Source organism: Sebastes fasciatus, chromosome 22, assembly GCF_043250625.1.
Source record: "Sebastes fasciatus isolate fSebFas1 chromosome 22, fSebFas1.pri, whole genome shotgun sequence".
Taxonomy (NCBI): domain Eukaryota; kingdom Metazoa; phylum Chordata; class Actinopteri; order Perciformes; family Sebastidae; genus Sebastes; species Sebastes fasciatus.
This window is the reverse complement of record NC_133816.1, coordinates 9,671,681-9,684,743: the sequence shown is the minus strand read 5'-3', so window position 1 is coordinate 9,684,743 and position 13,063 is coordinate 9,671,681. Positions and strand designations below refer to the sequence as shown.

At 40.5% G+C, this 13,063-nt stretch overlaps 1 protein-coding gene across 2 annotated transcripts; it reads right to left on the bottom strand.

Moving 5' to 3' along the window:
* Positions 1–808: 808 nt before the first annotated feature.
* Positions 809–11,360, bottom strand: LOC141760977 (calpain-5). 2 transcript variants are annotated; one of them, XM_074624121.1, is made up of 13 exons: positions 10,933–11,360; positions 8,098–8,281; positions 5,773–5,904; positions 5,479–5,690; positions 5,016–5,208; positions 4,740–4,933; positions 4,321–4,398; positions 3,773–4,202; positions 3,577–3,699; positions 3,288–3,484; positions 2,101–2,219; positions 1,828–1,964; positions 809–1,734 (listed from the first exon to the last, which is right to left on the bottom strand). In XM_074624121.1, the coding sequence occupies exons 2-13, from the start codon at positions 8,260–8,262 to the stop codon at positions 1,558–1,560; spliced, it is 2,157 nt and encodes a 718-aa protein (XP_074480222.1). In that variant the 5' UTR covers positions 8,263–8,281; positions 10,933–11,360; the 3' UTR covers positions 809–1,557. The 2 variants fall into 2 exon arrangements, with proteins under 2 accessions (XP_074480222.1, XP_074480223.1); XM_074624122.1 differs by lacking the exon at positions 10,933–11,360 and having other exon boundaries at positions 810–1,734; positions 5,773–5,939; positions 8,098–8,234.
* Positions 11,361–13,063: the final 1,703 nt, after the last annotated feature.

Sequence of the window (13,063 nt, the reverse complement as noted above, 5' to 3'; positions counted from 1 at the left end):
ACCTCAGATCAGCTCTTACTGCTTGTTTTCCTCCGGTAAGTGAAATCTTGCAAATGCAGTTCAGAGCACCGGAGCTGTTTTATGAACTACTGTCACGATATAGCGACCGTTTTATAAAAATGACATGCATGTGACATAGGAAGGGGATCCAAATCTGAATGGCTTGTTGAATCACATGTTTTATGATCTAGGCAGCTTACAATAAACTGACTGGGTTGTCTTATTTCACGGTTTGTGGGTTGGTAGGATCTCCAGATACCCAAATGGATGTGCACAAGCACTGAAAAAGAATGTTTTTCATGATATGTCCCCTTTAAATCTTTTTGGGAAGGTATACATAATTCAACTTACCACTTTGTTTAACTCTCTCCTTTATCCATTAAAGTATTATATATAAAAGGGGAATCTGACTTAAATAAACTTAACTTTTAACATTTTTTGCTGCTTGCAGGGAATGCATCACACTAAAATGAGTTGGGTCAGAGCTGCTCAGGCAGATAATATGATAATATGTATGGATGAAATCCAGATCTGTTTGCACAAGACACAGAGCAGTTGGAGATAATTATACGTTTACTTTGGCAGTTTTTCAGTGCAAAGTAAATTAAATCAATGAAAGGTCAGACAGGTATAAACAAAGAGGGGCTAAGGTGTGTGCTCCACAACAGACAATGTGTCAAAGAAAGAGGGAAAGGAGGCTGATTTATTACCTACTGGTTACCTACTAATGAAGGAATGAGAGGCAGGTGGGTGTGGGAGGTGAATCACACATGAGCTGAGAAAGGGACAGAGTGATTTAGTCTGAGGTCAAGGTGTATAAAAAGTCCCAATTACAAGCTGGGAAAAAAAGATATTAGAATAGCAATATATATTTATTTATTTAATTGCTCTATGTTACCTGAAAAAGAGGAGCCATATCTGAATGGCTTGTTGAATCACATGTTTTCTGATCTAGACAGCCCACAAAAAACTGACTGGGTTGTCTTATTTCACAGTTTGTGAGTCGGTAGGCACTCAAAAGTGAGTATTTCATGATATGTCCCCTTTAAACCCTGCAAATAATGAAATATACTGACTTTAATAAATGTAATCATTATTTAATCATAAGAAAATGTTTATAAAACACAAATGCCAGTGTGACTTTGTACATTTACATTCAAGCATTAACAACGTAAATACTTGTAAAAATCATGACAATTTGAAATGACAGCAACAGCAAGAAAACACATGACAACAACAGTACTAATATTAAATATAATAACACAAAAAAACATAGTTTGGCAGCAGTTCCATTTTTTTTTTATATACTGCTGAAGTCATGAATGATGCCCACCTTCACGTCTGACCTGCAGGTCACCACAGATACACAGTAAATAGTGAAATACACAGTACACCTACAACACATACATTTCTCAATGCACTACAGCACCTTAACTCAGTCTTTATCCATGAAGTCTTTTTTTATTAGTTCATCAAAACTTCTGTTTGTCCATCAACTTTAAACCTGGGAGGATGGTGGTTGCAATGTATTGTTACCAGGGCAACCAGACGATGCTGTCACAAGTCTGTGAGGCAGACGCTGGAGGACGTCTCAACGTAGACGCAGCCTCTGTGTCCTGAACGGGATTGGCCGCCTCGCAGATCGATAACGTGGCTCCGGCTCCTCTCAGACTCCGCCGTCTGGAGTCGAGCCTCGCCGAGCACCGAGTCCCACAGCCGACCTCGGCTCCATAACTGCAGCACACAACAAGATGGGATTGACTGTGTGTGTGTGTGTGCATATTGGGTGTGTCTGTGCGTGATAGAGGGAATCTGAATGTGTCAAACCTCAATAGAGATGTGTGTGCTGGGGTATCTCCTGTAGAAGATGGCTCTGAGATTGAACTCAGGGTTACCCTCCGCCTTGAAAACCTGCGTCCTTATGGTGTCATTCTCACACTGAACTACGGCGTAAACATCTGGAGCTGTGGATTAAATGTATATTGGTTAAGAGAGCTACATGCACGCAACAAGTGTGCATCCCCAAGTGTGTTTTTCTTGCTTTTTTCTGCCCTCTTCAATGTGTTAAACTGGAGGAGATGTGGTGCTGTGCTACGCCACCTGTCTCTTTGGGAGAGCTGAGTCCTGATGCCCTGCGGAGGTAGACTGTTGTCACCACGGTGGGTTGAGGTAGAAAACACTGGAAGACAGAGGGAGACGGCAAATCCTTCCTCAGTTCCCTACAAGGAAAAGATTAAACAAGATTAAATCAACCTAGGATTGGCATGACGGTTTAAAGAGGACCTATTGTGCTAATTTTCAAGCGCGTTCTTGTATTTTGGGTTTCTACTAGAATATGTTTACATGATTTAATGTTTAAAAATCGCTTTATTTTTCTCATACTGGCTGTGCTGCAGCACCTCTTTTCACCCTCGGTCTGAAACGCTCTGTTTGAGCTCCTACCCCGCCCTCTCGAAAAAGCCCAGTCGGCTCTGATTGGTCAACCGAGCCAAACTCTTCAGACTCTGCTCCAGCTCCGCTCTAACTAGTTTTGTTTCAGGAAGTGCCAAACAAGACGGGTATTATGCAAATGTATTACTTGGTGACATCACCGCGTTACGGAAGAAAAGGCGAGACTTAAAGCAAGGTGTTTCAGGAAGTTCAGGAGCAGTGTTTCTGTGAGGGAGAGTAACTCCCTTTGGCGTGGACTTCGGACTTTGTAACTTTGCAGATAAAAAAATAATAACACACTAAAGGAAAGGAAAAAAGCGCAAAAGCATAATAGGTCCTCTTTAAGAGGAACAGATTCAATTAAATACAAGAGCAAGAAACATAGGCTACTGTTACTGTAAAAGTGAAAGAAATGATCTACAATATTTTCACATTAATAAACAATTCCTTTTTTGGAGTTTCTATATGTATTTTCTGTTTTGTGTATTTGTTCCCATTTTATATGTTTTTGTCTCTTTCCTATCATTTTGATTTATTCGTTTTTTCTTTTTCACAGTAAAACATATTGTAAGAATGCTAGAATTATGAATATCAGCATATGTAAGCAAGTGTAAAATCTACATTATGCACCCTTGCAATCAAGTATACATGTACTGTATGCAAACTCATAATGATTTAATCTCCCTTTAATCTATGAACATTTTACATTTGTTATTTCAAATATTTGGGATAAAATCCTCCGGGAAGCACACAAAGCAGTCGTATTTGGAATAAATAAGGATGTCACGTTATGCTGATGATGTATTTTTTTATGAGTATGAGCAGCAACCTTTTCAAACATACACACTGTGACACACCTGAGTCTGATGTGGGAATGGGAGAAGAGGCGTAGGAGGAAGCGTCCTGTAGCGCCTGGCAGGAAGGTGGTGGGCAGCACAACGTAGTGCCCTAGAGTCAGAGTCCCCCTCAGCGTCACACTGCGGGAGTCCATGTAGATGGAGCTGGCCGCCTGCTCCACCACACACTGCACCCGGCTGCAGCGGTTCTCCTCCACCTGAGCCACAACAAGACAGCAGGGACATTATTTTTTTTTGTGAGAGAACTGTAAAGATTTGTGTTCACATTTTGGACCGTGAAACCGCTCACCTTGAGCACCTCAAAGCCGATAGGCAGGTTCTCTCCTCCTCCATCTTTCCTCCGTATCCTCCTGTCCTCCTGCTGCAGACAGATCAGCACCTCCTCCTCTTTGCCTCTCACCTCAAACATGAACTAAAGTCAGAAATAAAAATGTAAAAAAATAAAAATCATGCGCTCATCAAAATACTTTCCACTTCAGTTTTACCTGTGGATTGTGCAGGAAAGTGTCTCTGTGGTTGATGCATCCTCCACATCGACTCCTCTTATCCATCTGTTCCTCCCATCCTCCCACCTCTCCATCATCATCATCTTCCTCCGTCACTTTCTTCACGGCCTTATCTCGCTCACACCTTCCTCCTCTCCCTCCCTTCTGCTGCTGACCGAGTCTGGCCTCCTTCCGGTTACCTCGCTGCTGCTTAGACGCTCCAGGTTTGGCGTTCCCCGAGCTCAGCGCGTGGTGGTTGCTGTTGTGGAGGACGGTGAACGGAGGCTTTCCCGGGGAAGTGGGAGCTGGAGCCCAATCCCCGTAGCGGCGTACCTCCCTCCAGTGAGAGCTGGGCCACAGCAGAGCCCTCTCCACCAGCCGGCACACCACCACGTCTGTGTAGTAGTGGCAGAAATCCTTGAAATCCATCCTGAAAAACAGGAGAACAAATGGACATTTGCATTGGAGAATCAACAACATATTAATCACGCTACATGCCCACTTTTTAATTTTCTTTTCCTAACAAATAATAAAGAATGTGAATCTACCAGAACTCCCCGACGTCTCGAACAATGAGGCCCGTCTTCTCCCTCTCTGCTCGACTCATCTGTTGCCACTGCTGCGACCTGGAGGGGGCGTTCAAGCACAATAATGTCAAAGGCAGCAGAAGAAAAATAATGCAGAGTTGCAAGGGCCCAACAACACTGGAAACGACATGTGAAAAGTACAAGTAGCGTTTCAACTTCTGGAAACCTTTATAGGTCCATTTTGGCCATTTTCAGAGTTTCTCAGACTTCCACAACGCAAACGGCAGATGTCTGCTTGTAAAAACAATTCCAACACTATTGTAAAATGTCAGAAATTGTAATTATAAAATGTTGTAAAACGCACGGACGCTGTTAAACTCTCCCACAGCTCCAGCAAAAGGTATGATGTACTCAGCAGTTGTGACAGACGAAGCCCTCACCCCTGACTCCAGGCGCCCGTCCAGTCTGTGGTCCCCCACGGGTTCCTCATGCGCACCATGAAGAGTCGGGACATCCAGCCCGTCTTCGGCTGCTTCTCCCCCAGCCTCACCTTCCTCACCGCTGTGATCCCGTAGGCGTGTCCTCGCACCAGACCACAGTCCATCACCGACTCCACCATCTCCCCCTCTGCTGGCTGAGACATAATAAACTTATCTTAGTCACCACATTTCTAACATCTCTTTTGTTTGAACGCACTCAAAGATACTCGGCCCTACCCGTATGGAGCAGGTGATGAGGGCTTTACGTTCATGAGCATTAGCTAACGTCTGGAAGAACGCCCTCCTCTGGTCGCTGTGCAGGCTAAAGGCCTCCCGATCCAGGCTGAGGGGCTCCGAAACCCCGCCGGTGAAGTCGATCAGCGCCTCTGTGGTGTTTCCTCCCTCCAGGGCCTCGTAGCAGCCGTTTAGCCTGGAGAGTAACCAGATAGATTGACTGAATCATTAATGTCTGCGCCCCTCTTCTCCCTTTCCCATGTCCCACTCCACAGGTGTTTGTTTGTAGCGGAACCAGAACAGTTCTAAATAAAATTGGTGCATCTATTTTGATGCAGTTTCTCAGATGTTAGGGGGTGGATACTAGGTGTTTAGGGTGTTGCTATGGTGGGTGCTTGTGAGTTTAAAATATATTAAGCAAGGGTCCTGAGGATGGGAGGAATCTACAAGGTCCTGGAGCCCTTACTTGGCGTAGGCTTTCTCCAACAGGGCGCTCCAGAACTCTCGCGGTGTTGCCGAGCGGCAGAAGAGCAGCACTCCGTCCCGGCTGACCGGCAGGCGGTCGTCCACAACAACGTCCATCCAGCGGCCGAGTCGCCAGAACCGGAAATGGAAGATGCCTGCGTACAAGTTCTGATGCTTTGGATTCCACTCTTGGTCCATGTGGTCTGGGATCACCTGAGAGTGGGAGATGAGATGAAACCGTGAAGGAAGGAAGGAAAAGAAGGAAGCAATAAAGAAAGGACGACAAATACGCAACCTTCTTCCACAGAGATGGCTCAGATGCTAAGCAGGATATGGCGGCCACCATCCAGCAGTTACCCAGACTGCCTTGGTGTAAGTCACGAGTGCTGATGCCATCTACAAACAGACGGGGGTCCTTACATATCTCCTGGAGTGTGATCAGAAGAAAGAGACATCAAGTTTCTTTAAGAAAAAAAAAGAAAAAGACACATTAAACAATTTTTTTTTTGGCCACTTGGGGGCAGCGAGAATCGATTATTTACACGTAAAGTCATGTTTCTAGTCACCTGACGAATAATATTCACTCTCCTTTTAGCTGTATTTTGCTCTCCACCCACTTCTGAAGGAAATATCTGGCTGCTAAATGCTACAGTACGTTCGCTAGACCATAATTGACTAAATAAACATCATGCTGTATTGAAGAAGACTTGAAACTAGCGATTGAAACTCATGGTTACTGAGGTAATACATCAAGTGAGAAGTAGGGTCATTTTCTCATAGACATCTATACAATCAGCCTTCTTTTTGCAACCAGAGGAGTCGCCCCCTGCTGGCTATTAGAAAGAATGCAAGTTTAAAGCACTTCCTCATTGGCTTCACTTTTCAGACCCGGAAGTTGCCCACTGGTCATAAAACCAAAACAATGAGCTGAAAGACGCTCTGTGGGTCATTTAAACAATGGTTAATATAAAGGTATTGATTATATATTTGCTTTAAACAAACTCTGGTTGATGAGTGCAGAAGTTAGTAATATCACAGTGTTTTGTGATTGTCAGAGCACTGCTGTGCGGAGGAGACAGATCCTGTCTGCGTTGATTTGTTGATCTCAGTTTGGACAGGGTACGGTGACAGTAGAGGTGCTGCCGGACACACACAAACACACACACACACACACACACACACACACACTCTCTGTCGTCATCATAACCTCTTTAAATGTAACTCCAGACGAGATGTGAACCTTCCTTGTGATGATATCAGCTTCATAACAAGTACGAGGCCACTCGGACTGTGACGGTTAACGGGGAAGTTATAGAGTGAGTCGGTGCAGTTTCTGAGCGTGTGTGTGTATGTCAGCAGAGAGAGGCGACAGATGTCACCCTATCATCCGACTCCCTGTTGATACACGCTTAAAATACCTGAGTGGAGCATTAGGAACACAATACCATTAACCCCTTCGCTCCTGGCCTGAATCAACAAAGTAACGGCCAGCAGGGTTTCACATTAAGAGCACTGAAGGTTTGGCTCAAATGAACTTGATGAACTACTGATCAAACTACAAACACGTTTCTGAATTTAGAGCTAAAATAGGACAGATTTTATTAAGTACAGTGTGATTCAGGGCATCTGCAGGTCTTGAACAGTCTTAAAAAGCATTGCATTCAGACTTAGAAAGTATTCAAAACTTAATTTATAAAGGCATTTTTGCACAATTTTTTCCTAGCTTCAAAGACGGTAAGATTAGTTATGACTTATTATTTTTTAATTGGTTAATCCATCCGCTTTCTGCGACTTATTTTTGGTCCAGTTCACATTAATTATTGTTATAAACAGCCAGGAAGTACAAAAAAATTAGATTTGAATGTCAATAATTTGATGTACTTAATTGATAATTGTAGGCTTTGTTGTCCCTACTGGTTTTCCATCATTCTTTAGGCAATAAAGGGCTACAAAATGTAATCTTAAATGGCATTAAAATGGTCTTAAAATGTCTGGTGAATAATACAGAAACTAAGATTTAGTTTTGTTCCAGCGTTTTGAAGAAAACACTGAGGGGTTTTGTCATGACATCATTAATTGTATGTACATTTGTGTGTTATCTTTGACAGAAAATACTTTTGCAAATTTGGGAAAATAGGCTTATTTTGACTCTTTTTGTAGTCTCTATTGTGCATTTTTTACTAAAAGATGTTATTCTTGGTTGTATAATGACACGTTTTGTTTATACACGCATAATCCATTTCCTAATCCTTGCACTATTAAATATAGTTTTTTGGACAATAAATAATTTAACCCCCCATTTCACTTCCACCATTAAAGGCCTCTTGGCTTGCTGTGTAACCACAATAAACACCTACACTTCTACACAGCTACAGCCATCTAAAAACATCTGGGCTATTTAAATTGACTGCTGCTTTCTCTAAATAGAGCAGTCCATCGCTGAAGGTCTCACTGCCTGACGCCTCTCCTATAATAGAAAGAGCTTTAATTAACTCTAATCTGATAGAATGCAACATGCTGATGCGGCCACTCCATTTAGATGTGGGAGGAGAGGAGATATATTTGTAAAATAACTCTTTGTTGTTGTTCGAACCGGTTTGAACTGGGACGTCACGCTCACCCTCGGCCTCTTCCAGGTCAGTCCCGGCGGGGGCTGCCTCTTGTAGAAGAGGGACTGGGCGGTAATGGGGAACAGGGGGTCCTTGAAGAGGGCACCTCGACGCAAGCAGGCCCGCCTCAGCTTGTGAAAGCTTTGACCCTGGAAATTGTTCACTCGTTGGGGCATTGTGGCTGGAGAGGAGAGGCTTCGGGAAAGAAGAAGAGGAGAAATGAGACAGTTGGAATATGGAAATGAACATGAAGCAGTATAAGGTTACACTGTCTGCATATATATAAAACATCTTATATCAATTTCAAATTAAAACAACACTGTCCCAAAGTCAAAGACAGTAGATTTACAGGGGACAAACTAGAAACAAAACTGATAGATACTCAAACATCTGTCATAGTCAGAATTTTGCTTGCTTTACTGAAGATTGTCGACTTGTAAACACCCCCAGAAATCTTGAAAGGTCATTTTGTTTTGACCAAATTAGACAAAGGTCACGCCACCACTACTGTCACAGACTGCTACTTTTGTCCGACACAAAGGCAACTGTTGTACTGTGACAAAACATCCTTTGTTTAAAGTGGACCTATTGTGCTTTTGTGCTTTTTTTCACTTTCCTTTAGTGTGTTATATAATTTTTTTTGTGCATGTAAAAGGTCTGCAAAGTTACAAAGCCCAAGAAACAGAAACACTGCTCCTGAACTGCCTGAAACACCTTGCTTGAAGTCCCGCCTTTTCTTCTGTAACGTGGTGATGTCACCAAGTAACACATTTGCATAATACCAGCTTAGCGGCTAGTTTGGCACGCCCTCAGATAAAGATAGTTAGAGTGGAGTCTGAAGAGTTTGGTTCAGTTGACCAATCACAACAGAGTAGGCCAGCTGACCAATCAGAGCAGACTGGCCTTTCGGAAGGGGGGAGGAGCTCAAACAGAGCGTTTCAGACGGAGGGTGAAAAGAGGTGCTGCAGCACAGCCAGTATGAGAAAAATTAAAAAGTTTTTGGAACATTAAAGCATGTAAACATGTTCTAGTAGAAACCCAAAATACAAGTATGCACCTGAAAATGAGCATGATAGGTCCTCTTTAATACATAACTTGTGAGAATTCATACCTAATTCAAGTGCTCATGGTCCAAATTTAAACACTAATCATCATTGTTTACATAGTTTATCACGAGACACACAGTAAGTGTGCTATTATTAAGCTTAATATGTTTTAAGGCAAACTAATAATATGCCATGATGTAAAATACATCGGCTACATTGACTAAATAATATATCCAGTATAGTTTTTAAAATCTCTCAAACTAAATGAGTTGCTTTCGGTAAAGCACCACTTAAGTGTTCAAAATGTGACATCCTGCACACAAACACAACTTTTTACAATAATTTCGCCAATATTTGTTAAACCCCACTGCAAATATGAATGTCTGTTAACATCTAAGGTTTACAGAGCTCGTGGCAGAGGAAGCTGGGGGTTCTCCAGGGTCAGTGTGTGTGTGTGTGTTGGGGGGATAGGGTGAGAGCAGCAGTAAGGTAATGGTACCGTTTTAGTAATCAGTGATATGAACTGCTAGGGTCCCTGAGTCAGCAGCTTGTGTATGTCAGCGAGAGTATGCCAGGTGTGTGTGTGTGTGTGTTCGTGGTCGGGGTCAGCTCGGGGTCTTGCTGTGCAGAGAGGAAAAGCAGAGATGAAACCCTTGCAGGTGCTTGGGTTTGCAGATACCGCACAGGTCAGTGTCATCAATTATCAGCCAGGTTTTGTTTTTCCTTGTATCAGATTTATGCAGAGAGACGCATAAACACGAGGGGAAACATATGAAAGTAATACTCACTCGTTCACCATACATGATTAATGAACGCGTAATAAATTCATGGCTTATCATGTTTTAATGAAGGCAGCAACCAAATGTAGATATATAATCACCAATTCTTTTTTAGCTCAATATTATTATTTTGATCACTTTAAACTTAATAGACCATCGATTATGAACGATAAGTCACACAGTTAAGTCAAATATTAATTAATATGTCATTTAAATTTGATATTTTTGGGAGTGTTTTGAACACATCTTGCTGCAATTGTCCAGAAATGTATTTTATTGGATGTTTTTTTATTTGTTGGTTGGGTTTTGTTCATTGCTTTAACTTGTACTGTTGCTGTGTGTTCATTTTTAGTAATTAATGTATTTTTATTCTGTTTGCTGTGTTTTGACGTGTCTGTTTTCACTATATTTCCCATACAGGACAATATAGACTGAACTGAACATTAAATAATACATATTACAGTACAAACATCCTTATAGGTAGCTTTGTAGTTTGTGTAAGAAGAGAATAATCTTTCTTTGCTGCACAAAGCTCCAGCCTGAGAAGCTTTTATCCATTTAATACTAATTCGTTAATTAATTAATGAATGATTTAACTGCGAGTTAACAATTATAAATTGACTGTACATTCACAACTATAATCAAAGAAACATTTTCTTATAAATAGAAACACAAGCTGATTGCTTTTTAAATAATTAAACATTATTTTAAAGCTTTATAATACAAGTTTTACTCCAAACATGACTGATCTAAATGTGCTCTGACAGCATCAGAAAACATTAGACACTATAAATATTATATATAAATATAGACTGATATATTATTGTCTGTTGTTAGTCAGTGTATTAAAAGAGCTGTCATTCCTTTGCCTGTTCCAGTCCTGTCGTGTGAACGCTCACACTTGAGTTTATATTTTGATTATTAGTGACCTTATTCTCATTTTAGTTATTATTACAGTACATGCATTAGATTGTGATATGTATATCATTTTATAATATGAAATATAGGTAAATTCTTTTACCTTAAAGTCAGACTAGAAGTGAATCCACTTGCTTCCCTGAGATGAAACTATTCCTTGAGCTCAGGCCGAGGATCATGGACCATGTCCTTCTTTTGGTCATTCAGGGAATCTTAATCATACAAGCTCTGCTGCGACAATCAGACAGCATTTCAAATCTCTTTCCTCTTGTTCTTCTCTGTCCCAGAGTCAGCTGTTAAGAGCTGACTGACACTTTCTTCTTCTGTCCTCTGAATCCGTCTGGAGTGTCGGACTCATCTCCTCCGGCTACTTAACTCAGTGTCATCTTAAGAGATTTCTTTCACTGGAAATGAAATCAGAAAAATTTAAAGGGAATAAAATGCAAAAAAGAAAAAGATGCTGCGGGGTAAAAGTACAGCTTGATGTGAGAGCTGCAAGTTCCCTGACACCATCTCTTATGAGTGTGTGTGTGTGTGTGTGTATATGTTACAGCCTGATGCATGAGCGTGTGTGTCCATGTGCATACAGCCGTGACACACAGGGCTGGGTGACACTGCTGTAACTTTATCTCCCTCCACACAGACAATAGACAGACATTCACCTCGCTGAGTGACAAAACACACACACGGTTATAGTCCTGCAAGCTTCACACCAGTAACTTTTGTAACTGCAGTCACTCTCGAGTTTCAGACACTTCAGATGAACACTTTATCCTCTGTGTGCAAACTGTTCTACAGCTGGAGAGCATAAACAAATGTGTTTTCTAAGAGTGTGTGTGTGTGTATGTGTGTGTGTCACTCACTTCTGGATGGTGACTGAGCACTTTCTTCTCTTCCCCCCTCTTATCTCACTGTTTTTTCTTCTCTGTCCTCATATTAACCCACGTCTCTTCTCGTTTTCTGTCTTATCGTTTTGGTCTCTTCTCCTCTTCCCTCCTCTCCTCTCTATCTTCCCGGGGGTATCTGTTGCTGTCGAGTGTGTTTCCCCTGACACCTGAGAAACCAAGAGGCAGACGCCTTCTATTTAATTTTAACCAGCTCACTGACAAATATCAAGTTAATTATCCCCCCATGTGATCAACCATGAAGCAGCAACTCAGGGCTAATAAACTAGAAAGTCTGTTTCAGCTAAAAGCCTTTTTAAAAGGACAAAGAAGCCAAAGATCCAATTCAACATCAGTGGAAAAACTGTTGACATAGCAACATGTAAATAAAAGTAAATGGCAGTAATGAGAATTAAAACCTTAGAATAGGCTACAGCTGTCTTATTGTCCAGTAAGACTCTGCTTTTATTATATCCACAGTAAAATATGTGAGAATATTTCAAAATATGTTTTGTTTTTTTTATATAAATTAGGTATTAATTTATTGCTTTGTATTTGACTGTTCCTAAAATATGGAATTATCTTGTATGTGCTTATGCCATTGGTTTTATACTTTTGATTAAGTAAATAGGTTGATATAATAAAACGTTACTTTTGCATAACCTACTTTATTTTGAAATACTGCAGCTTCTTTTCTCTTTTCTTAGATTATAAAATAATTTTTATTTTCACATATTTTGCCAAACAAACTGAATATACAGTAAATATATAGGCCTACTACCTATATTAAGTCATGAATAGTGCTGTGCAGTGTCATATTTTAATGCTGAATATATTAGTATATGTTGCCGGGTATATTAAATCTTCTAAATTAATAACACTTGTATTTATATATAAATATTATATAATATGGACAAAAAAATAGTTCTGCTAAATGTTTGCATACATTATGTCAATGCTATATAAGCATATACATTTTTCTACTGCACACATGCATATGGATGCCAATCCTGACACATTTCTTGTTTTTCTTTTCATTGACTGGATTTTGTGCAGTTTTATATATGTGCAAATAAATAAATAAAAAAATTCATAAATAAATAAAATACAAATAAATGTCCGTATAGGCTGTATGCTCTTTATTAATATATTCGTTCATACATGCCCATATATATCAGATTTGTGTATCAATTAATTATGAACCCAGTAAATGTGTGTAAAATAACTGTTGAGAATCTTTTGGTGAAACTAACATAAGAATTAATAGCCAATAAATGTGCTAAATAATAATAAAATAAATAAAATAAGTAAAATAAGTGAAATAAATAAAATAAATAAACGTGCAACTGA

Bases quoted from the DNA above. Each gene is read 5' to 3' on its own strand.
- LOC141760977 (XM_074624121.1), bottom strand. From the start codon at position 8,262: ATGCCCCAACGAGTGAACAATTTCCAGGGTCAAAGCTTTCACAAGCTG. The intron at 4,399-4,739 runs GTGAGGGCTTCG...CGCCCCCTCCAG, and splicing joins ACGGGCGCCTGGAGTCAGGG to GTCGCAGCAGTGGCAACAGA. The intron at 1,735-1,827 runs GTTTGACACATT...TGTGTGCTGCAG, and splicing joins GCACACACATCTCTATTGAG to TTATGGAGCCGAGGTCGGCT.